The sequence below is a fragment of the Typopeltis vanoorti genome, chromosome 9 (genome assembly GCF_054136105.1).
Source record: "Typopeltis vanoorti isolate ZY-2024b chromosome 9, IOZ_Tvanoo_1.0, whole genome shotgun sequence".
Classification (NCBI taxonomy): domain Eukaryota; kingdom Metazoa; phylum Arthropoda; class Arachnida; order Uropygi; family Thelyphonidae; genus Typopeltis; species Typopeltis vanoorti.
Window position 1 is genome coordinate 116,724,285 of NC_143557.1, and position 25,825 is coordinate 116,750,109.

A 25,825-nucleotide genomic window follows, 5' to 3' on the forward strand; every position below is an offset into this window, starting at 1 on the left:
CAAGTGTTCGACCCTTCAAAAGAACGCAAAGTTAACACCTCTCTAAAGACATAGAGGAAGGGGATAAGAGACAGGGGAAGAAAAGGAGGAAATGCTAAGGTGTTACACGTTTCCTACGAGGGTCAGCAGTACCAGCTTCTCAACTTTCCCACACCGCTAAAACGCATATGGGGTTGACCAAACCCACTGTGCTCCAAGAAGCGTGTGAGAGTTCTTAGTGGTAGGAAAACAGTAGTGTGAAGTCAATTTCCGGGTATAAAGAGAAAAGGGTGCGGGGGGGGGAATGGGGGATAGTGGGTGGCCTGACCTATGTTTTCTCTCTTTCTCACACATACTTGATAACAAGGAAGGTTAGGCTTAATGAAGCTATAGGTTTTCATAATAGAAATATAAAAACACGAACTGCTGTATACATATTAAAAATAATTAATTCATACTGCATTAAAATATATCAAAACAATTATTTTCAAACAATTAGGTTCACTATTATTTCATTTAAAAACGTGGCACTGTAAGATCTCATTATTTCACTAAATCATATAATATATTGATTTATATGAAATAAAATATTTCTATATTTACACTTAATAAAAAATTAAAAACTATGCTAATGATTAATCATGTGTCCTGCTTTACACAGAAAATTAAAGATGGTTCCCCACATCATATATGATGTGGGGAACCATCTGCTATACATGAAAATTACGGTAGAATGAAGGTATTTTTAGATTACGAAATACAAAAACTAATCAAGAATTATATAAAGTAATTAGTGAAATGATTAAAGAACTTAACAAATTTTAACTCATATATAAAACTATAAAAACATACTATATTTATACTGAAGGTATCACGTAATAAGAATATTTATTTTAAAAAATTCAGGATAAAAAAAAAATTACACCATATTAGTATTAGGTTTGACAATACTGTAATTCATTATAGAATCTTCAATTTCAATAAAAAAAAAAATCGTTAATGCCTTTTATTTCTTATAGGGAAAAGACCAGGCCGTTTTAGCCCTATCTAACTTTTGGCGACTGAGGGGTTGGAGATGTAATCTTTCCCTTGTAACAAATCAGAGAAAGCGGTCCCAATACGGTAACTAATTATAAACGGGATCTGATGAAGAAAGACTAACAAGTGTCTCCACCTCGTGATCTCTAATCCAATATAATACTTGTCTGAAATAGTGTGGGTTTTACGGTCCAATTTCTTTAATTTACGGGAAGATAAACCCAAGTTTCCGGGTTTTTCGTCCGCTTTCCAGTGTCAGAAATTGACAAACTCGTGAACCGGTCAGAGAAAGGCTTCGAAAAAGTTCCTCCAATCGGTGACTAGAACCGAACGTAAAAGCTTTCTTCGGACGGCCTAGTGCTATGGATGCAAACGACATTTCCACGGGGGGGTGTACACAGTCCTTTAATGAAAAAAGGCAATTAAAAGATCAAATACCTATTATTCTCATAAGAAGTATCAGAACGTTGTTCATCAAAAGAATGTTAGGGCACACATTCTTATTTGCAAATCTCTAATCATAATTCTGATATTAAATTATACGTAGAGAGCCTGTGTAGCTCAGTGGATGTGGCGTTTGCACACCACGGCGCTTGACCGCACAAAGGAAGACTTGGTTTCGAGTCTAGTCGGCGACTAGAGGAGATTTTTCTAAGCCTTTTTTCCCGAGTTCCCGATTTAGTCGATCTCTGGCACGGGCAAGCGGGTTTTTTCTCCCGGAAACACGGGTTTTTTCGTCCCGTAAACTCAAGAAAATCGACAATAGAACCCACATTATTTCAGACATTAAATACGAGTGTTAGGGTTAGGAACCACGAGATGGCAGCACTTGTTGAACCGTCACTCTTCACTGCGTGCCGCTTAATTAGTGATAGCCTTGGGCCAGCTATCTCTGATTGGTACCAGTGGAGATTGAACTGCCCACTCAGTCTCCAAAAAGTTAGATAGGGCTAAATGGCCTCGCCTACTCCCGTATACGGGAATAAAAAGGCGTTAGCTGATTTTTTTTTTTTTTAATTATACGTAGTGGAAATACTCCACATCACTAACATTCGTGGTTATACCCTAAATCTCGTGGATCTTAATGCAGTATTTTCATGGATGCTAAAAGAATTGCGTAATTAACTGCTTTATATAATTGATATAAAAGTCAAAAATAACAGATGCATTGCTGTTTCCTAATTCCACATTGTTATGATAGAAAAACGCGAGCAATTATGCTTTCCAAAAGATAATGCAAAAACTTTCAAATCTTATTATTCAAAACTAGTTGTTTTGGATGACGTTGAAGTCTATACACAATCTGTCAAATTTTAAAGGCGTATACCACACACTTCAAAACTAACGAAAAGATCTCAGTAAACATGGACCGTTTACTCGCATGTCCATGATAGAGTCGACAACATGCAAAGCAGGTAGACACAGCTTAATGAATCGCGTAATTCTAAAAAAAACAAAATCATACAAAACGTGCGTAGAGTTGCGTTCAGTCTAATAATTTCGTCCCGAGCATGTAAGTAGCTGGTGTTTGTCTCCGTATTTCCATCAGTGTTTTGCAAACGAAGACCAAGTTCCTCTTTGCTGATTTCACTGAGATTCATTTTTATTGTGGATGTGTCAACGGAAATGCACATGCAGTACGTCTTTTGCAAGAGGCTTTTCCTGGAATCGAATTCCATGCTCTCGAAGATTCACTCACTTTCATCACTGCCTTTGTGAGTTAGGTTTGACACGGGAGAACTGTGAAAATACTGGAAACTGAGAAAAACATATTGCATCCAGTGTCACATGGAATCCATGCATCAATCCACCAATGGAAGGTGCCCTCTAAAAAATTGCATGGAGGAATCTGCATAAAAATTGGCTCTACACTACCATTTCCAGCTGGTTAAAGTTTTACCAGGAGATCACCACCATCGATTAATATTTTGTCAATGGTTTTTACAACAGTATGCAGTACTAAAAATTTCTCTCCTGCGTACTTCTCACAGGTGAGGGAATGTTCACTCTAGATGGTATTTTCAATTACCCCACCAATCACCTGCAGGCCAATCAAAATTCCTGTGCAGTTATTCAAACATTAGTAACAATTCTCTATCATAAAAATTCCAAAGAAGCTTACAGGACTTTCGTACCGTGATGCTTGCAAAACTTGGTAGAAAACATTTTTCATGATGTGCTCGAAGACGATCCCCTGGTGGAGGAGAAACATATGGTTCATGCATGATGTGACTCCAGCACATTCCAATCGTGAGGTCCAAAGTTGTTACTGTTATTTTATGTTGATAAGTATTGCGTGTAAATAATTATTTATGACGTAAATAAGCTGGTATATTTTATGTAGGTGAGTTCTGCAATGAGTTCTCAAATTTCATTAAAGTTTAAAGTAATAAATTATATATCGGGGAGAGAGAGAGAGATAAAAAAAAAACAACGAGAATAAGGAAGATATTTTTCATTTTTCATGCTTAACTGAATTTAAACTACAAAAAGACACATTTTTAGAGAATGAAACCGATCAAATATTTAATACAATACTAACAGAAACAAAAAAGTTGAAAAGATAATTTTCATTTGTTGGTGGACAAAAATCGCTATCTTTCAATTAGGAGAAGCATACTCAACACAATATAGGTCGTGAATAAATGCACTCAACTGCAAACACATAAATCTATCCTAGACTATTAGTTGATAAAAAATCTTTGTTATCTGATTAGTTTTAAGCAAAGTGGGAAAGTTTTGTTTACTTTGATGTTAGTTCATGTCATTAGTTCATTGAAAATGATCGTTTTAAGTTATAGTTCAAGTCAGATATTAAAGTACACTTTAGCAAAGCCTGAAGCAAAGTGTGAAAGAAAATTTATAATTCCAACTAATCGAAAATCTAGAAGGCCTGTGTAGCCCTGTACAGTTGGTCGAACGGAAGCAGGAAATGAACTCGCACATGAACAAAGATGGTTTGTAGAACTAGAATTACAGAGGATACATGGAAACCCTTCATACTCGGTTATTGACCAGGAGAAGTAATTTCACAAAATTAAATAGTCGTTACAAATAGTGATATCCCTCAGGGTAAAAAGCATCTGTATATATTGTAAATATTATTTACTAATAAAATTAGTTTAATAAAAATCCCTATGGAAATGGCGTTTGCATCCACAGCATAGGCTTTACAAAGCAAGACCTTTATTAAGTTTTGATTCTAGTTGTCAGCTAGAACTTTTTCTAAGCCATTCTTCGACCAGTTCCTAGTTAGTGAATCTCTGGCACGGCAAGTAGGGGGTATTTACTCCCAGACAATCGGAATTTTAATCTTGCGTTTCAAAAATCGACTGTTGCACTCACTATGGTTGATTTTTGAGAACAGCAGTACACATCTTACCCTCTTATTGTCCTCAACCTGGGTATTTGCATGCTAGAAATAGGGAAAGCAAATGCAGTAATCTATACCCACCGTTTAGGAGCTTTCAGATATTCTCCCGAGAGAGTATGCCGAGTTTCTTTATCCCTAAAACCTTTTTTTAAAGATTGGTTATCAGCCAGTCTTAATCTGTCAAGCCCAATCTGCCAGTGAATCAAGGCTTTACATGTGTGTGTGTGTGTGTGTCAGAGAGAGAGAGAGAGAATATGGCAGACAACTGCCATTTCGTGGCCTAAGTTTTTAATTCTGAAAGTGAGTTAGCTAGTCTCATCTGGAGATGGATTTATTCCTCCTGATAGCTTGTGCTTACCATCAGTGAAGGCTTGAAAGATTAAAACTTGCTACCCACAAATCTTCCAAAAAGTTAAGGCTAAAGAAACTCTGCTGTTCCCTTGGATAAATAAAAGGCCTATAGAGGATTTAATTCTTTTCGTTTTGAAAGCTCCTGAATGGTGGAAATACTGTGGATGCATCATTTGCATACACCAATTCTGGGATGGAAACACCTAGTAAGATAATAAGATGACATATGTGCACTGCCTTTCTCACTTACTCTCTTCTTGTCTATTTTTTTCTTTTTAGTACAAAGAAAAGTATTTTATGGGGATATTCATGGTAACCCCAAGCAAGTTCAACATAGATTACACTATTATTGGGGATGAGCGGAATATTGAGATTACTGGTAGACTGCATAAACTACAGAGCGCATGCGCTGCAACAAACCACTAACGTAACTTTCAGATTCAAACTTACAGAATAATATTCCTTCCTTCTTTCTCTCTGTTCATCCACTTTACTGTTACACTTTGCGATAAATTCCATTCGTATATATTTTCTAAATAGAAAATACAAACTACAGCTGATCGCTTTTCTAAAGTTTATAACATTACACACTTCAGAAAAGCAGATAAGCCTTTTGGTTTGACAGATCCGAGTTCGAATTGAGGAATTCTTCACAAGATTGGCTTCGGTTGCCTTGTCTTAATATTACATTTAAGGGGAAAGTAAATAAATACTAATGAAGGATACGCGAGCACGGAAATATCGATAAAAGAAGTAGGTTGTAGCAGAAATTGAAAGACAGCGTGAGAAAGACCAAGGAGGGATCATTAATCAATTTAATTGCTTGCACCCAGTCAGGAATGTTTAGGAACACCACCCCGGTTACGAGAATGGTATGATTTTGACTGATCTGCTGTTTGTATAGGGTTGAAAGTTGCTCAGAAGTAACGTGACATCTGGAATGAAAGAGAACATCTAGTTCTTATATCAGTAATTAACGTAGACAGACATGTAACAGATAACGCACCGGTATAACTCTTGAAAAAGAGTGGCCTGTCATTGTAACGTAACCCCAAAAGGCAGAAGAGCGAGACGGAAGCTTACTTAAGAACAGTTTATGCAAAACGTAATCAAATTCTTCACAGATACCAAGAACAATTTTGAATTGCTGTAAATTTTCCGAGGCATTTCTTTAAAAAAAAAAGTGTGGATATGAGCAACAAGATTCTCTGCGGAGGAATTTGTTGTAATCGTAGGTTAGCCGAGCTATTCAAGGATTTTTCTCTATCACGTTTGAAAGATTCATAAATAAATGATATAAATAAGAATTATTTATAATTTTGTAACATGAATCTTCAGAACAATCGGTGAAATGTTTAAATTAAGAACTTTTCTTCCTAAGTCGATTGGTCAACATTCTTCGATTTCTTTGTGGCAAAAGAATTGATGGAAGACTAGAAAATATTTACACGAGTTTGTTGCTTTTGACTTTGTTTAATAAGTTTGTGATGTCATTAATGTAAAAAAAGGAAGCGGAAGGTTTTGGAAGAAAGCCAGCCGCGATATGGTTTATTCTCAGATGGCCTTGACACAGTTCTTGAGGAACCAAAACTATTGCTTATTAAATAATAACTTTGTTTCTCTAAACAAGTTCCACTCTAAAAGCAAATATTTAGTGAGGAAAAGAAAATAATGTTGTTTCAGTGACATAACCAACACAAATTTCTGAAAATAAAAATCTAACATCCAACAATAAAGAAGAGTAATAGACAGAGAGAGGGAATCATCTCACTTAGCATTCTTCTAATGCCAGACACTATGTACTCAATGGGTTGGGTGAATATTGTCCAATGATAGACGAATCAATACCAAGTTTTCATCTGAATAGTCTAGAAAAACAAACCATGCATAATATAATTGAAATTATGATGAAAAAGAACTCATGAATGATATTAGGATTACCTGGCACTACGGAAAACGCGAATGATTTTGAGATGATTGATAATGGACCTTTTCAATGTATTGAAAAGGGGATTGGAAGCTATATGGATATATAACCGTTAAAATCATGGATATGACTTCGATTCTTTAAAAAAATAATGATAATAATAAACAAACGCATTTTTATTCCTTTATAGGAAGTAGGTGAGGCCTTTTAACCCTATCTAGCTTTGGAGACTGAGTGGACAGTTCAATCTCCACCGGTAGCCAATCAGATAGCTGGCCCATGACTATCACTAATTATAAGCGGCCATCGATGAAGAGACCGGCAAGAAAGTGCTGCCATCTCTTGGTACCTAACCCTAACAGGATGTTACTGTCTGAATTAATGTGGGTTCTACGGTCGATTTTCTTGAGTTTCCATGATTAATAAACCCGGAGATCGACTAACTCGGGAACCGATCGAAGATACTGTGGTCGGCGACTAGACTTGAACTGAAGTCTATCTTCGAGCGGCCTAGCGCAGAAGAGGTAATCACCACTTCCACTGAGCTACACAGGCCTTAATAAAGAGTTTGTACATAAATTTCAAATAAATAAATAAAGTTCAAATTTGTTGCTGGCGGCATTGAGGTTAACATTAAGTTACTTGAGTTAACTCTTAATGCATATTAGTTAAGTTATTTGAGACCGACTAAGTCAGTTATTTATAAAATGTTCCACACAACCTTGACGAGGTTCAGATCCAGGTCTTTTCTCACTTGGAACTAAACTATTAAGTAATAAATAAAGAATGAAAGTCCTTGAATATTCTGTAATTTGGAATTAGTATGAATAACAAGACATAATATCTTGTTTGTATTCCCCAGTAATTTCTTCTTATAGCACACAGGCTGGTTGAAATCTCGGAATGCATATTTATTATTTGATGCAAGCTAGAACGAGAGGCGTGTGGAACTCCCTCAACACGTTAGAGAGAGAGAGTCCAGCCTGAGATTCAAGAAACGGAAGGGAAAAGGAATGAATAAGAGAAAGCAAAAGTTGGGGAGGTGGGTAGAAAGAAATCAAAAGGAATTTCGTATATAAACACGAGTGAAATTATAAAAAGAAAAAAAAAAATTAAAGATAGCAAGTGGATAACAAAAGGTAGATGCAAGGATCTCGAGTTGCGTTAAGTGCGGTTGAAGAACAATAGACGTCAGAATTAAGTCAAGCATAGATAAACGCTTTAAGGTCAAATATGAAAGGTAATTAAGGAAGTGCACATGCAAATAGACGTGAGACGCATTAAATCACACTCCAGTTACGTTCCACGAACACCTGTCTACAGTCTTCACCTTGCTTTAGCACCAGCTGCGAACATTCATCACACACACACTCCAACCTACAATACTTTGCCCACGAGATAAGACAGAGTTGCTGTGCACGTGCAACTATATCCCCCGTCCCCCCCTCTAAACTTCCGCACTTCTTGCCGGAGAGAGTTGTTTATACTTAAGGCATAAAATGGTGTCCAGGTTGTCGAGTTTGCTATTTTTGGAATACTACAGGAACTAGGCAGAATTTCTCACGGTTTTACCATCTGGGAATGTCCAACCGTATCTGTCGACCTACCTCCCCCCCCACCCTGGTTTGGTACATTTGTCCCTTTCTCCCTCCTTTTCTCAAGGACAAAAAGCCACGTGCCGCAGAAATGGAGATCATAACGCATAAATAACAATGGTGTATTAACTGAACATTCAGATTTTTCTCAAAAAATGTTTTCTATAAATAACAATTTATCATTTTAAATAATAAGCTTGAATAAAAAAAACTTGCCTTTTAAATCTTAAATAACTTTTTTAATAAATGAAAAACTATGACACACCATTAACTTTTCCGTATCATAAAAGAAAGTTAACATTGTCTTTTAAAAGTTAAAAGACAATGTTTCAGGTGCGGCGCCTTCACTTACCTTGAGGCTGAAAGCAAACTGCCTGAAAACAGGCCATACACTAGACAAATGTGAATCAGCCTAAAATGTAGCACCAGGGACCACAGAATAGACACATGCCCATCCAGAAACCATGTAGAAAGGATGGGAGGTTCTATCACGCCAGCCACACCAGTAGAAAAGGCAAACGGCACAGAACAGGAAGAATTTCCTACCCTGAATGCCGCACTTGACATATTAGCGACAGAAAGCCAGGCCACCACCTTTGGACCATCCAAAAGAAAAACCGCAAGACGAAAGAAGCTGCCTTAAATAAGATTGCAGAAACGTTCGACAAAGATACAACAGTGGAAGAAGAAACAGCCAATGATGAAGCCACCACCATAGAAATAGGAGGAAATGGAAATTAGTAAAGAAGTCAGACAAAAACGTTCAGGAAGCCCAGAGGAGGGCAATACTGAAAAACTAGGAAACAATACATCAAGAGACGCTAAGAAACCCGAAGAAGACTCGGAACCCCCCCCCCCCTAAAAGGTGTGTAATTTTTAATGTTAGCAATGGAAGTGCAATATTAAGAAAATTTAGAGGAGGTGTAAAAACTGCAGAAAAACAATTTACACTAATGAGCAAAATAGGGCAACCAAGCTTTCTCAAGATGGCTGCGAGTGGCCGTACATGTATGCACTGCCATGACATATTCGTCCTCGACATTAGCACTGTCGTGCCTGATGATATAGAGGGAGAAACTGGCCTAAACGAGGACGAGAAAGCACAGCTATGTAACACCTTAAATGTGCTGACAGACGCAGATCTAAAAGAGGACTGTTCATGGATTATGCGCGATTTTACCAAACGGCTTGCTAAGCCTGGACAAAAATAACCCTCTTTCTCTCCTTTCTGATATTAATTGATTGTCCACACAGGAGGGGGGGGGTTGGCCTGAACAAACCCGAGCAGCGAAGGCTTACATCAAGGCGGTGCAGTTCCTTGTGAGCTGCATCACTCGGGCCAGGTTCTTCCCCCATTCCGAAGTTCACCCTTCGATTCTCCTTCAAGACCTTTCTGCAGGTTTACTGGTTCTCTTTCTCATGACTTTATCTCATTCATGTTAAGTTTTCTAGTTTTGTTACATGTTTCCTTTTTCAGGATTGTTCCTTTTTTAAAGTGAAAAATCAACGACCGTTTTAGAAGCATCCCTAGGGGGTCAGCTGAGGCCTCCTTCTCTACTCTACATCTCTATCTTTTTATCTTCCTCTCCTACTATCTGCTGAATCTCAGCACCTATCTCACTCCATAGGCCGATGATGAGGATATATTGAACTCACAAAATTCCAGTTCCACTCTTATGGATTTGCATAATCGAACACTTCTTCAGCCTATGTTACAGAGTGCATTCTTGAACTTCAGTGACACTGGATTTTTTATGATCCCGTTGTTTAAAATATATATTTGACACTAGAAAAGAAACTGTAGCATTTAATTCGTATTTTACTAATCCATCAACTACACCCAATGATTTATTAAATATCGTGAGAGACCCTTTTCCATGGATTTAAATCATTCATAAAACAAGAATAGAATCTAAATAACGCAGCTGGTGATATCTTTTAAGATGCGTTGACAGATGGGCTTAAATTTCTGGGTGGTCTGTGGTTTCAATTTTTCTCCCATTACCCTATCTTCGAACTTGTCATCATAGGGTGGACAGGGTCATGACAAGGAATAAAGATTCATAGTTTGCTAAACTGTAAAAGGTGAGAGGTCTTAGCACGCCCAACCTTCATGTAGTTTACAACGATCCACACACACAAAGTTCAGAGCAGTACTGTTACTAGAAGTATGACAGGTATCCACAAGAGGGCGGTAATGTTGCTAATAAGGCACTTAACTTTTCAGTTATAAACCTGATTCTTATGTACTATCGACTACAAGGGCGAAAGGTCAAATCACTCAAGAAATGAAAGAAAAAAAAAAAGAAAAGAACGAGGGGGGGGGGGGTTAAAACACCCATAGCGTTCAGAACAACCGACAGTGGCGCCTAGGGTGGTAAAGAAGGAAATAACGATAGGCTTTGAAACACAAAGACTACTATGAGGTTGCCTCTACATGAAAGAATAAACTCAATGCTCTTCCTACTGATTGGAGCCAGAGTGTCTGACTACAGTTTATGTAAGGGGAACCGAACAGTAATGACTCAGCAGTGAAAGTTCTGATCCCTGTACATCTGGCTCCTCTTTCGGAAAGTGTAAAGTATACAGAAGGGAAGCAAATCCGCCCCCCTCTATTTCTGACAGACAAAAGAAACACGAGTCACATTTTGAACTCTTTTTTTTTTATTCACGTGTATAAATAAAGTATTTTTATAAGCTTTAAGCAGGCTAGAGGAAACAGAGTATACGGTTTCTAAATGGAAAGAGAGTATAAATGCAAACAAGCTCAAACACAAATTTGATTCGTACTACCACGTTTAATATATGCACTGCTTTCTATCTAACCCAGTTGGTTAAGGGTTGCTCCAATTTTCCGTGTTTGCATAACACTGGGCAATGGAACATTGAGACGGGTGGCTAGACGTTAAAAAATATATCAATTCGTCTGTTTGAATAATGATTTGGGATCAGTACTTCTGATATTTTATATTATTCCAGTTTATAATATCTGAGTGTTGGGTTGTCCACGATCTTGTAAGCTCGCCCTGTACAATATATCGAAAAATCGGTTAAAAAACAAACTAAAAAAAATCGTTTATATAGTCAAACCATAAACGCATGCGCCATCGTGGGTTACACGCGTCAAAACATACACATCAGTCGAACTGTTTGTTAGTAGACATATTTGCGAACAAACTTGTGCAATGAAACAGAATAAATATAAAACTTGGCATAAGACGAAACCCGTTCATGTATTGCATATTAGTGTATCGTCTCTGGCATCAGATATAACAAATACACGACTCCAAGTCATTGATTTGTATTTGTTGTAATACAAACGTAGTAAGTGGATACTAGTGAAATTTATAATATATGGGCTGTTCACAGATCACATCGCAGGCAACTCATTAGGAACAGTGATATAGCTAAGAATTTTTGGTTCTTCAGCTGTCGTAGAGGAACTTTTTCCCCTCTAATTTGTCTAGGAATGCGGATACTACACAATATTGCTTCCTGATATCTGATTCTTTTCACATTCACCAAAACTGCAGATTTATAAATTCATTTTAATATTCATATTGATGGCATTATGAAGAAATGCACACCAATATATTTCTCACATAATTTTAAACTTAATCCATAATTATTTACAAGTGAATTTCAACAAAAATACAAAGTGCCCATGCAGAACAAAAAATATGCTTGAAACGCTTATTTGAATTAACATAAAAAAATTAATAAATAAAAATTAAAAGAATAATAAAAACAAATACTGAGCAGGAAAAAAAGAAGCATCTAAAATAATGACAATACTCGACAAGAAAACAGAATATGCGTTGCTAAAATCATTACAGTTTAAGCAAACCGCTGTCCCAACAGAATAACGAAGATTTGATTTGATTTATACGATAAAATAAAATATATTTTAAAAATATTCCGGTGCATTACTCGCAACAGCCCATTCAGATACTGATTAGTCACATCAGCCAGAAATATAGTCCTTATAAGGATAAGGACTGGCTTAAAGGGGCGAAGCAAGAATGCTTTTCATATTCCCCGTTATCTGTAGAGGACAGTGTAGGGATAAGGTGTTATTGAGCTATTAAAGCTCTGATCATGGCAGGAGGGTAACAGCAATAGCCGAGCCTCAGTTAGAACTTCATTAGCTACAGCATTGCCATCCATTACCCTCCAAGGGTATTGGATGTTCGTTCCTTCCGACTCTACTTCAGCCAGAAATATTGACAATTGACAATTGACATTTATGTCTTTAAGGGTGAAGCAAGATGCTTTTCATATTCCCCGCTATCTGTCGTGGTTACAGTGAGGGTAAAATTTACGAGCAGTTTGCTCGCCCTGAATGGGCATGGAGATTATGCATCGTTATAGGAGGCTAATATAGTTTTTGGTCTTCTATATTTGAATATGTCCGTTGGCTCATATGCTGCAGCTTGTTGAATCAAATCATTGGGGTGTGTGGACGTCTTTAGAAAAAACTTGGAAGCTAAGGATTGTAGATAAGAGAGAATATATGGAATATTTGTGTCTCTATGGAGCTGGCTGTTTCTAACATACCACGGGGCGTTCAGAATCATTCTCAAGCACTTGTTCTGCACACGCTGAATCTTGATAATGTTAGCGTTAGAGGTGTGGCTCCAGGCTGGAGAGGCATAGGTGATTATGGGACGAATCGTCATCTGGTAAAGTTGCAATTTGATTCTGTTGCTGAGCTTGCTATTTCTATTAATTAGCGGGTAAATCTGAGCTATGGCTTTAGATGCTTTTGCACATGCAGACTTGATATGTTGGTTGAAAGATAGCTTTTTGTCGAGAATTACACCCAGGTAATTTGTTTCTGTCTGCCAGGGAATTTTAGTATTGAATAGTAACACATCTCCTGCAGGAGACATTGGCCTTTTTGAGAAAAGAACCGCTGAGCTTTTCAGGGGGTTGACTTCCAATCTCCACCTAGAGAACCAACCCTCCAGCTTTAGAATGTTTTCTTGAAGCTTTCTAGTAACGAAGTGGGGTCTGAGGGATCTGGTTAGTATTGCCGTATCGTCCGCATACAGCGCTAAAATGGAAGTCATCGGATTGTGAGGGATGTCTGACATGTATACAGAAAACAGCAATGGAGCCAGTAGAGATCCCTGTGGCACTCCAGCAAAGATATGGCGCTGGGACGATATAGAACCGTTAATTTTAACTTGCATTGATCTATTCTGAAGATATGAACGGATTAGATGAACCATTTTTAGTGAGATGCCGGCTGAGATAAGTTTGTGCAGGAGTCCAAAATGCCAGATTTTATCAAATGCTTTAGATAGGTCTAGGAAAACAGCTCCTGTGTACTGGCGCCAGTTGTAGCTGGTGATGATATATTCCACAATTCTATGGATTTGCTGGGTAGTACTATGGTGTTGCCGAAAACCAAACTGTTCTTTAGGGAGGATGTTTAGGTCATTTATTGAGGTTTGGAGTCGTGAGAGGATGACCTTCTCTGCAATCTTACCCAGGTTGGAGATGAGACTGATTGGACGATAATTCTGCGGTAAGTGTGGGTCTTTGCCTGGCTTATGTATAGGAATCACATCAGCCAGTTTCCAGGTGGAAGGAAAATAGTGAAGTCTTAAGATTGCATTTATTATACTGGTCAGATGCACTATAGCTTTTCGAGGCAGCAGCTTGATCACCCTGTTTGAGATGCTGTCTGGTCCAGGAGCTTTATTGTTCTTAAGTTTTTTAATAATATCATATAATTCAACAGGTGATGCGGGTGCAATATGATCAGCACTGGTATCCGGGAGGTTTAGTGCATGTCTAACCTGTCTGTGGATTTTATACAGATGATTGAAATCAATGTTGTTATAAGATGGTTTGCACTGATCCTCAAGATTTTTAAGTATGGCTTCTGCCTTATCTGCATCTGTGTGGATTAGGCCCTGGTTTGAGATTATAGGGGGGAGGGATCTGTTTTTGTTTTTGATGTTTCTCAGTAGGCCCCAGATAGAGTGATCAATAGGTGAGATAGAGGCTAACTTTTTATCCCAAACTTCGTTTCTATGCGTTTTAAGTGCATCTCTTACTGCTCCATTCAATCTATTAAGCACTGTCTTATCCTGAGGAGCGCGAGTGTTACGAAATATCTTCCTAGCTCTGTTCTTCTCTCTGATCAGGTCCATAATGTCCTCAGGCAAACGATCAGGCTTGGGAACAGGTTTCTGGAAGGTTGCAACCATTATAGCGGACTTAATCTGTTGGGTGAGGCTAGTCACTGCAGAATCCACATCTTCTGGTGTGCATATGTGTGGGACGGGTCCTATTTGATCCCGAAGTGCTTTAGACAATCTCTCCCACGATATGCCTGAATGAGGAGGAGACAGGCATTCTTGTTCTCCCAATTGCAGTAGAATTGGGTTGTGATCCGACGACAGCTCGTTTAGTGATGTAAGGCTGTACTGTAGTTTAATGTCTTGCAGGATGGCTATATCCAAGATGTCAGCAGTGCCAGATGTACTGAGATGAGTTGGTTCGGTAGGTCCAGCCACAACAGCATGGTTTAATCCTGTGTAGCTAGAAAGGATACGACCATTTTTGTTAGTGGATTTACTGTTCCAAGCAGGATGCTTTGCATTGAGGTCTCCAGCGATGATGATCGGTCCTTTTACTCCAAGGATGGCATCCAGATCTGAGGTCAATAATGTCTTTAATGGAGGGTTGTAAGCAGAAAAAATTTTGAGGTTCCCAATTGAGTTTGTGAGAACATTGATTCCTGTGATTTCGAGGTTGGTGGTAGTAGGGTTGGTTATTGAGTGATGATTGATATAGCTTTTGATAAGAGTGGCTGTACCTCCACCTCTATACCCAAGCCTGTCGTTTCTGTAAATCTGATACCCTCTGATTTTCAGGGTGTCAGCAGGCCTCAGGTGAGTTTCATTAATTAGCAGTATATCTGGGTTGTATCTATTATTAAATTCCTGGATTTCTAATAGTTTGTTTTTTATACCGTTGGCATTCCAACCGATAATCCTAAGAGAGTTTGGGACGATTTTTTTCCTATGCATCAGAGAGTGCAGATAATATGGATTGGGTTTGCTGTAGGAATCTTTTTGTGACACTTAAGGATGGATTTGAGTTGCTGAAATCCTGGAGCATGTTTGCAAGAGAAGAGGTGATAACAGCTGATAGATTTGAGTGTGGAGTATTCCGGTTCTGGGTTTGTACTATCTGTTTGGAGCGGGCCACATCAGCATATGTTCTTACTTGATGTTGAAGATTCGTTTTCTTAAGGGGCTCAGTTAATGATGGGCGAGCACCAGTTGTCATGTTCTCACTCTTGGAGAACTGAGTAGCCTGAGCTTCAGGAACTCTCGCATTAGATGACGAGGTAGATTGATGACTGGGATCATTCCATCTGTTTTTGGGATGATGCATACACCCTCTATAATTAGCAGGGTGGGGACCCCCACAATTAGCGCACTTAGCCGGGGTGGTTTTTGGCTTGGCGCAGGTGTTTGTGGGGTGATTCTCGCCACATTTTACGCATCTGAACTGAGCTTTGCATAGCTTCTGGGCATGGCCAAATTTTTGGCACCGGTGGCACTGCCCAGAAGATGATTTCTTTCTCAATGGTTCTGTGGTGATTTTGAGTCCACAGATTGATTTTAAATTATAAATGTCTTTGTAGATGTTATGAATTTCTACTAAGACTAAAGGCATAGGTGTCTTATTTGATCTAAACATTCTAGTGACCTTTATGGGGGGTAGTTCCTGTAGGTTAAGGTCAGTAACTATTTCATCTGTGTCAATATCCTCAGAGACTCCTCGTAAGACTACTTTCAGATTTTTTTCAGAGGCAAGTGAAAATGTGTGATATTGGGTTCCTCTAGTATCCAGTTCCTTTGTAAGGTTTCTATAGTCAGCCACCGTGGTGGGCTGAATTCGTATTCCCTCGTCTGCATTTTTAGCAGACGTGTAATGAATTTGTGAATTTGCCATGATGGTTCTGAGTGTTGTCCATCTCTGCTTTTCCCTTAGGATAATCGGTGGCACCTTTTCATTGTGGGAAACAGAGGGATCTGAAATGGGAACATCCTCTTCCATACCAACAACATTTGTTGATTCAGCAGCAAGAATTTTTCTCTTCTTACGTGCGTGAGTTTCTTCTTGATCAGAAGGATTAGAGGTAGAGACAACTAGATTGAGTTTTTCCTCCACTTGTGGGGAGTCTTCATTTTCCTCAACTTCAGGTGAGGAATACAAATTTAAGTAGCCGGGCCAATCCCGTTCAAACTTTTTGAGGAGCTTTTTAATAAAACTGAGTGCTAGCTTTTTATCGAGTGACTCAATAATAGTGTCGGGGTCAATCATGCTAGTAGGCCATGTCAACTTGAACTTCTTTTGTAGTTTATCAATGAGTTCAAGAGCTGGCTCTCTTTCGAGCAGATCAGCAAATACGTCCAGGTCAGGCACGCTCATATCGATTTAGTTGCGTATGTGCGTTAATAAAATATCCCGCAGGTCTAAAGACCTGCCAGCAGAAGTTTTTGTAAAATATCCCGCAGCCGCAAAGGACTACCAGCAATATCAAGCATAGGCGCGTCAACTAGCAACAAGATGTTAAAATACAACAACGACACTAATGGCAGTAGGCCTAGCGTATCGCCTTTGCGAAGTCAGTTGACTTACCTTGTATGGGAAATAAAATGTAAAATGCCTGTTTATTGCGGCAAGCAAATAACTGATATTACTAATGAATATAAGCATAAATCTCTGAAAACTTATCAGTCAAATACACAATTCACCATCAATAACACACGACACAAAACACTAACACGCGAGCCGCCATTTTTCCACTCAAAAACCCCCTGCTCAGCCAGAAATATACAATGCTCTCTCAATTATATACTCATAACTTGCAATTCAATAAATGGTGTTGGAAGGATATGTTCTAAAAATTAAACATTTTCCTAAAAAAAAATTATTTTTTTATATATTTTCATGTTTATTTATTTAAAATTATACAGTTTACTTAAGTTTAAGAATAATTTACAAAGAGACGCGCCAACCTCTTGCAGACAACCAGCCAACGGTCACTCCAGCTTCTTGTAGTCGCATGACAGTTAACATCGAAATAGCATTTCATTTTCTTTCGAATAAAAACGAAAATGTCAATATATATTTAAATTAGGCTTAATAATGACGTGTGTTTCTGGAAATTTTCAATACAGGCTCTATGAATAATTGATAAGTTACGTGGATTTTCTAATTTATATCCCTACAAGATTGGTAAATAGCCTTGCACTTAGTTCGTTATTTCAAGCAGAGATTTTGTAACAACTCTTTGATGCCGAAATCGCAATTACTACTGTTCTTACCTCAAAAATATCCTTGTAAATATTTAAAATGCTTATCCACATAACAGAACTGGCTGGTGCATGTGCAAGACTTCACTGTCCAGTATAACCCACTTGGCCTAGAGACATTTAGTGACTGTAGAACGCAGCGTTCTTCACCGAACGCCACGTGTCTAAATTGATAATTTCCTGTGCGTCATCGTCCTTATTATACATCAGCATTAAGGGGAAAGGCAAACAATTCCTTGCATATACGAAAAGGACTGGAGGTTCCTTGAAAAGTTGGTAACATCTACAAACCGGAAAGTGATGTAATTACTGGTCGTATGCAGGTGCAAACACCGGAACTACAAAAAAGCCACACGTTATTGAAATAGGAGATACGACGGCAGTAAGACGAGTGCATAGTAAACTAGCAATTTGATAATTTCTAAACGCTTCGTTTTGCTAAGCATGATTGTTCATTTATAAGGAAATATGAAAAATGTCATAAAAAAGAGGAATGACAAACAGTAGTAAGCTCTTGTTACTTTCCAAACTGTCAAAAGTGGATATATGCAAAAGACAAACATCGTTTTGATGGCTGACTTAACATAATCTTTTATTTTATAAAAGATTTTGTTTATTTTTTACTTTTATTTTATATATATTCATCAATAGATATTTTATTCATGAATAGATAAATCAGACATGAATATTATTAATAACAAAGAAAATTAACTAAAAAAGTCTTTCCAATAACAAATAAATGAAGCAAACCATGGTCTCTCAATTATATACTCATAACTTACAATTCTATGAATGGTATTGGAATAATATATTCTAAAAATTAAAAATTTGCCTTAAAAAAATTTACTTTTTTATATTTATGGTATTTTTTTATTTAAAAATACACCATTTACTTAAGTTTAAGAATAAATTTTCTTAAGAAATAGAAAAAATAGTCCCGAGAAAGATCTTTCAGTGTTACTATTCTCTATATTGCACTTTTATATTTCAAATAGTGCCCAGTATGTACATACGGTACACGGCTGACTGCTCTTTAATTAGAAGACGTCCGTAGTGCCCTCTGTTTAGAAAACGTAGTTTTTATGTGACCATAAACCGGAAAAATACCTAATGCAATGAGATAAGAATGTCTTCTGAATTAAACTATGCTTTAGGAGCAGTAGCGCCAGCTAGTGTATGTTTGAAAAGATTTTCCATTACAACTAAATGTTAATGTTGTTAGACAACACAATGCTATCTCGTAATTGTGGAAGTTGCGTTTAAATAAGTTACGCGAAATACTACAATGCTGTTTTCGTTAGTTTCCGCAAGTAAACACAAAAGAAAACAGTTAATTAAACATGTCTCAGTAATAGCATAAGTGTTGTCATTGATCTGTTTTAACAGCTCTGCTTCTACTTGTATTTTTATTCCTGTTTAAAAAACAGAAGATAACGGTAGTTTCGCAATAAGCAAATAATTTATTCAACACTTAACAATGAATAAATTAATTTTAGTTGAATTTCAAATAATAAGGAAAGATCAATTTGCTTGCATCCAGAAATTTTTAGAATTTACAGTCAAAGACTTTATAGTATATTTGTGACCATTTTTAAAGGTACGATAAATAAATAAATAAATATAACATCAGTGTTAACCACACTCTTACTTAATTTCCAGGGATGACCTGTAGTTCTTCTACCATTAGTCCTCTGCTGAAATATTTCATCCGCATTAATCCTATAAAACCCTTTTAATAACTTAAATGTTTCTCTCACATATAAATAATTTGTGAACATAAAAAAAAATCCATAAATAATAACATGTAAATGCTTATGCCCAATCCTTGATAATAATGTCATTATTATTATTTTTTTCTGTTTTCGATTTTAAAGGCATGTTTGTGTGTGGCGTGTATTTAATAGTATTTTTTTTTTTTTTGTCATAATGCTGAAATTGTAAAAGGTTATTTGTGGTAATTTTGTACTTCACATTAAGAAAAATAAATATTCAGAAACGTTTTCATGGTTTGACTTACAGCGCATGCTCACACACCTTAAACCTATTAACAATGAAGTGAATCCAAGAGGCTACATACCTTTAGGTCAATGATACTAGTCCAATAAATTTCAAAAGACACATTGCCGGAAAAAGCATCAATAAAGAACTCACCATGGCAACAAAGTAGAATTTTTCAAACTCCTCTTCCTGTTCTCTGACAGCGCTAAACGTCTCCGCCACAGTTTTGTGCTTTGCGAGAGCCTCTTCTCCCTTGCGGCACAGCCATGTTAGCACCTGCCGGCAGAAAGTATACCTTAAAAGAGGGAGCACGACATATAGACAGATATACACAACAGTATAATAACACCGACAACACATAGCCCGCTGTTGGGACCATCTTCAGTGCCGCTAGCAGCGCCCCACCCCGTCAAAACTAGTAACCAGTTTTGTTGTGACAATGATTGAGGTTAATGACGTCGATAGTAGCCAGTGTGACGTAATTCCGGTTATATTTAGAATAAGGGAAATTAATGTAATTTATGGTATTAGATAATTAAGATTAAGGTAATAAAGCAGATGTCCTGAGGCGAAGTGTGACCTTAGATTACCCTAACTTACCTACTATTATGCATTCGACTCTTGAGGTCTTTCATGGTCTCTTAAAATGACACAAACACACAGAAAACTACATTCCTTCCTGGTTCAGTTGAATATAGTGTGATTAGCAAAAACTTCCGCTTTGTGGGATAACGTTCAGGAAATGTAGATGATGAATGGAACTTAAACTCTGCACCCTCTTCGTGTACATTTAATCCCCTGTCTTGTGAGTGTCAGAGTACTAAAATGATGCGTCTTTTACACCTGCTAGAGAGCGGTTAAATGACACTAAATGTTTAACAGGAATTTCCCCACCCCCATTTTTATTTTATATTATTCTTTTTAACTTCGAATTGTAAGAAAAACTATTGCGATCATTTCCGGTTTTCTTTCTGAATTCAATACTACACAGTCAATTTTGCCTATCAAAAAAAATAATACATTTGGTGCAGATACTATAAAATAATAACTGTCAGAAATAGCTACTGATTATTTGCGACGTCATAATAATTTTATTTACTTTGAACAATATATATATTTATTTATTTTTATTACATGATCTTTATTATGAATAATATCGTTAATATAGTATTATTTTCATATTACTGTATTTTATTCTAAACAAAAAATAATAATAAAATAAATGATAAAAACAGACTTGGAGAGTTGAGTGATTACAGAGGGCGCTGCATGTCTACATGTCAGAAACAATTTACAGGTATTGTGTGTAATGATCGTGTTGGCGACAGCGCAGGTTTGTGTATGTTCGTACGCCACCCTCTCGCTTAGAATTGAAAATGCCAACTCCCCGATGAGAGGGACCGATTGCATATTGATGGCACTAACCCCACAGGTTACCGGTGGTTTGCCTAGGGAGCAAAGAAGTTGATATTCTTAGCAGGTGCGCACACCAAGCAGTGTTGCTTAGAGAAAGAGGTGGCAATTTTGCAGAGTAGCTTGCACATGCGCAGTTGATAAATTCAAGGTTATGTTTTGTTGTTCACTATTATCTTTAGTCGCTCAAGAGTAATGCATATAACTTTTATTTAATATATTGGATCAACTTAATCTTGTTTTTATGCCTGTGAATTTCTGAACGAATTTTATAAAATGTTGATATTTCTATTCGGAGAAACAATTTTAAATTAATAAATGTTACTTTTAATCAATATAGCGAAATGATTACAGTGTTTTGTTATAAACAACAGCAAACGGAACTGGAAGTTGCAGACTGAGTATAGTACATATAATAAAAAAGAACATGATAAAAAATAATTAAAAAAACATTTATATACAAATTACAAGAATTTTAAAGTTTATAAAAGTTTTTACGAAATTTTCATTTAATCAAAATAATTTAATTAATCAAAATTAATTTTGATTAATTAAACTACCAGACATTAGGTAGGGAGAAAGGAAATCCATCATACACAGTTTTATAGAATGTTTATTATAATTAAATTATTATATAAAACCTTTTTTTTGGGGGGGGGGAATCACCATATACTATTTTGAGAAATTTTGTATTTTTGTAATAAAATTTCGTTCATTTATTTTTTTATTTTTTATTTTTCAAAATTATGCATTCAGAGATAAATATTAACAACATAAAAGCTAAACCGAATTAATGACTTAGAAATCGGACTGTCCATATCAAAATTGCTTCTCTGATAACCTTATATGCAAATACACTTGTATATACAGTTTATCAGAGAACGTTGAAATAAATATCTGCAAAATTATGGCATAAGGAATAAATACTGTATTTTATTCAAGATTTAAAAAAAAGCGCAATTCAATTTTTTTTTTCAATCTAAAATTAGCTTTAGATTTTTTTTCGGTATTCGACCTTGGAAAATTAAAAATGACGGCTGCTTAGAATTGCAAAACAAGGGGTAGGGAGAATAGCAAGAAAGAGAACCAAAAAAAAAAAAAAAAACGAAAAGAAAGAAAGAAAAGAAACAGACACATTTTCTTCTCAAATCCACTAAGGACTATATAATGACTTACAGAACAAATTACAACAACCTCAAGTGTTGGGAGAGGCTTCCATTTGTGCACTTGATAACAAAAGGCACTTTCAGACACTAGCCTGGTTAAGAAAACATACGAAGAAATTTTTAACACATTTACAAGGGTTAGTGGTTGCATTTCAAGTGCTTCGATGCAGGTCACAAGAAAGCCGCCTAGGATAATAAGCGAGATAAACAGCATGAGCCCAACGTTACGAGCTGCACCCCGATGGGAATATCTCAACCCAAATATTTTCCCACGTTTTGCTCCGATTCCGCAACTAACACCTTAAATATGTACCCCTGAAGGCATTAGCATTACTACAGACTGGATCAGAAATACTGCTAAAAAAGAACTGTAGACAACACAGCAAGTAACATGTCTCGATGGAGACGGTGATTTTTCAAGAGTGGAGACATGATCGTTGTTATCAAGAAAATGCAACATGGATGGAAGGGAAAAAAAAAAAAACATGTTGAAAGATTCATGCTATGCTGTTGAAATCTATAAGATAATGGCAGCAATAATCCCCCTAGTTCCGAACAATACAGACCCCTTAGGATATAACGCAGATTTCGAAAGGTGTAGAAAGTCAATGAGGGGGGGGGGGGTTTCCTACTGTCCCCTCTGCTGCAACTAACCTTGAAAATAGCTGAGGCTATGCCTTCAGATATTTTAAGGAAGTATTGTATCTGTATTATCACGAAGCCACTCTCATTCTATCACCGGCGTAATAGAATGAATGTAGTTTCCATTACTAGTTTTATATTAGAGGATTCGCCAAAAAGATATGACACAAATGAAATTAAGCGTCAAATCTGATGATCTGAAAATATTACCCCTTACAGAAAAGCCTGTTGGTAGGCTACCTGTTCCTCTCTCACAAAAAAAAAAAAAAAAAAAAAAAAAAAAAAAACAGTATCTGTTACAATAAACAAACAAAAACTTCAGTGGGTCGTATGAGATAAGTTAATCCAAGAAGGGAGCCTTTAAAGAAATCTGCACAAACTAATATTTTAAACTAAGTTCTTTATTATTTAAAAATATCTATTTTCAACAATTTTACATAAACAAATTACTTCTATGAAATGTGACGTTTTCTATGCAATTCATTCTTGCTTTTAAGTTATAAGCTTACAACTGCAAACTAACGTTTCAAACCACTTCATGGGTAGTTCTTGCTATTCAGAGAAAAATTTTATTGTCTGTAAATGTATATAAAATATTTAATATTACTGTATTTTTAAAAATTATGTGTACATAAATTATCATATAATTTTATATTAAAACATCGCAGTTGTCACATCCTTGGTGCTTATTGCAAGTTCGTAAATACATATTTATTCCATTCAGATGCCTGATCGAAAAAGAATATGCCAACCGGAAGTTTTCCCATACTTACCAATCTATGTGAACAGAATATAAGTCAAATGTATGTGTAGAATACCAAAAAATAATAAATAAATACTATTAAACAAGAAAGTTTGTAAGCATGTGTTGAAACAAAATTAGTAAATAATTAAAAATAATGTTTATTTTATAGATATAAAACATGCTAGCAATAATATTTTATTATTGTTTACAATTAGTAATTTTTGTTGAATTTTTAATAATAATAATTTTTATTGGATATTCTGCTAACACCAAGTTATTATTTCAGTTCCTTTTATTGAAAAATGAATACGAAAACTTGTTTTCAAAAATCAAAATGAACTATCTGGGATATGAAGATTTGAATAATTTAATATTCGGAAACATTTTATTAAACTGTCAGTAGCTGGATTATGCTTAAGCAATAAACAAATAAGCAATAAACAAATATTACATATCATCGTTTTGTTGTTTTTTCTTTCCTATTTTTGCTATGCCAAAAACAGATCTTCAGCGCATCTAAGGTAAGTTTTCGGCGGGACGTTTGATCTCTCTGACGGGAAATAAAACCCACTAAAACCTCCAACAATCGTCGCTCCCCTACTGCGACACAGGTGAGGTTCCTCGATCGCTTTAATTGCGCGCCAAAAATGACCGCAGTTCCCGACAATTTACTGTAACGATCTCTTTGTGTCTGTAGTGTAGATTACTATAAACGTCTTTCGCTTTTCCCGGCTAGCGTTCGTCTTCCTTATACCCTTTACGATAACAGCCCCACCTATTACGGGAAAAAGGATGGAAACAGGGGGGGGAGCAAAAGGAGAGACCGAGAGGGGGGGGAAGAATGCCCAATGAAGTCGCTCAGCTTTACAGAGTAAATGCTCGTTAACCGTTGGCGTCCGCGATAGAAACATTCGACCGTCATTTACGGAAAGAAAGCGACCGCCAATGTTGTTAACCTCTTGCTGTTTCGCCATCGAAGTCATTAAGAGGCTCATTATTTTAAACTTACTGCCAGACACCTAAAACCAAACCCGGTTCTCACAAGATAACCCACTGACATCATATAATTGTTTTTATTTTTTTGTATACCTTGCGACAAGTGAAAGGCATGGGAAATAGGAAAATGTATGCACAGCACCACCTGGTGATTATCGAGAAAATATTTTCGATTTACTAAATGAAAAACATTAATTGATTGATTGCACGAGGGACTGAAACAGGTTTCGAAAACCCCAATGAACTATTCAAACTCACTTTTTTTTTTTTTTAATTTGCCTTAATGAAAATAAAAGTGCAGAGACATCGGTTTGACCCACACACATTACAAAGATTATTGCACAATCAATCCCACTCTCAGTGTATCTTCACGGTAGCAGTTCATTGTCAGATTGCCTAAAGGCTTTACAGATAATATCGATACTTGTAGTTTTACTGCCAATTTTTTTTTCTTCACAACTAGTCATAAATAAACTTACATATCTATGGCTTTAGTCTTTTGATTGCACACGACAATGGTTTATGTGAAGGAAAAACCAGAAATAAAAAACTTCACGTCATTGCTGCAGTGCGAGTTTCCCATGGAAATTCTATCCATGAATAGTTGGGAATTTATAATGTATTAAAGACCTCAGATGGTAATTCTAAATATCAAATTTTAATCACTTCATGCTCCTAATTAGAAAAGCTAAAATGTGCAAAAATCCTTATAAAAAAATCTAATAGAGCAACTATAGTTGGGTAAATAAATGCCGAACTTTCTCGATTCGTTCCAAAAGACATTCTTCAAGGAATCGGCCATGATGATAGAATTTGTTTTCCATTTACTTTGAGCGTGGATGTTTGGCATATCTCTGAGTGATAATTGAATTTTATCGTCCTTCTTTATGAGGAAATGACGTGGTATAAAAAAGTACCTCATTTGATATCTAAGAGAGGACCGGGATCGTTAAACTCACCCATGTTACTAACATACCAATAGTTTACAATCTTTTGTTAGCGAAATTATCATTTAAAAAATGGGTGATAAACGCTTCGACTTCCACAACTTGGTTCTATTCGTTCACGAGTAAAGTTTATTCTCCCGGAAACACCTCTGGATCACTGATAGTCTTGGGCCAGCTATCAGTGACAGCTAAGGCTGGAGTGACTGACCATCGATCTTTAAAAAAGTTAGTTATATTAAAACAGTGTCCTCTACCAGTGGCTCACTCAGGATTTAATCTTGGAGGGGACAGAGCGCTCAAGATTTAAC

At 36.6% G+C, this 25,825-nt stretch overlaps 1 protein-coding gene across 1 annotated transcript in view; it reads right to left on the minus strand.

Annotated features, from left to right (window-relative positions):
• LOC150103454 (puratrophin-1-like) overlaps positions 1-25,825 on the minus strand; it is a 221,867-nt gene that overhangs the window by 150,992 nt on the left and 45,050 nt on the right. The window contains exon 9 of the mRNA XM_090398483.1: positions 19,762-19,884. Coding sequence (XP_090254609.1) covers positions 19,762-19,884 — 123 coding nt within the window. The remainder of the gene's footprint in view (positions 1-19,761; positions 19,885-25,825) is intronic.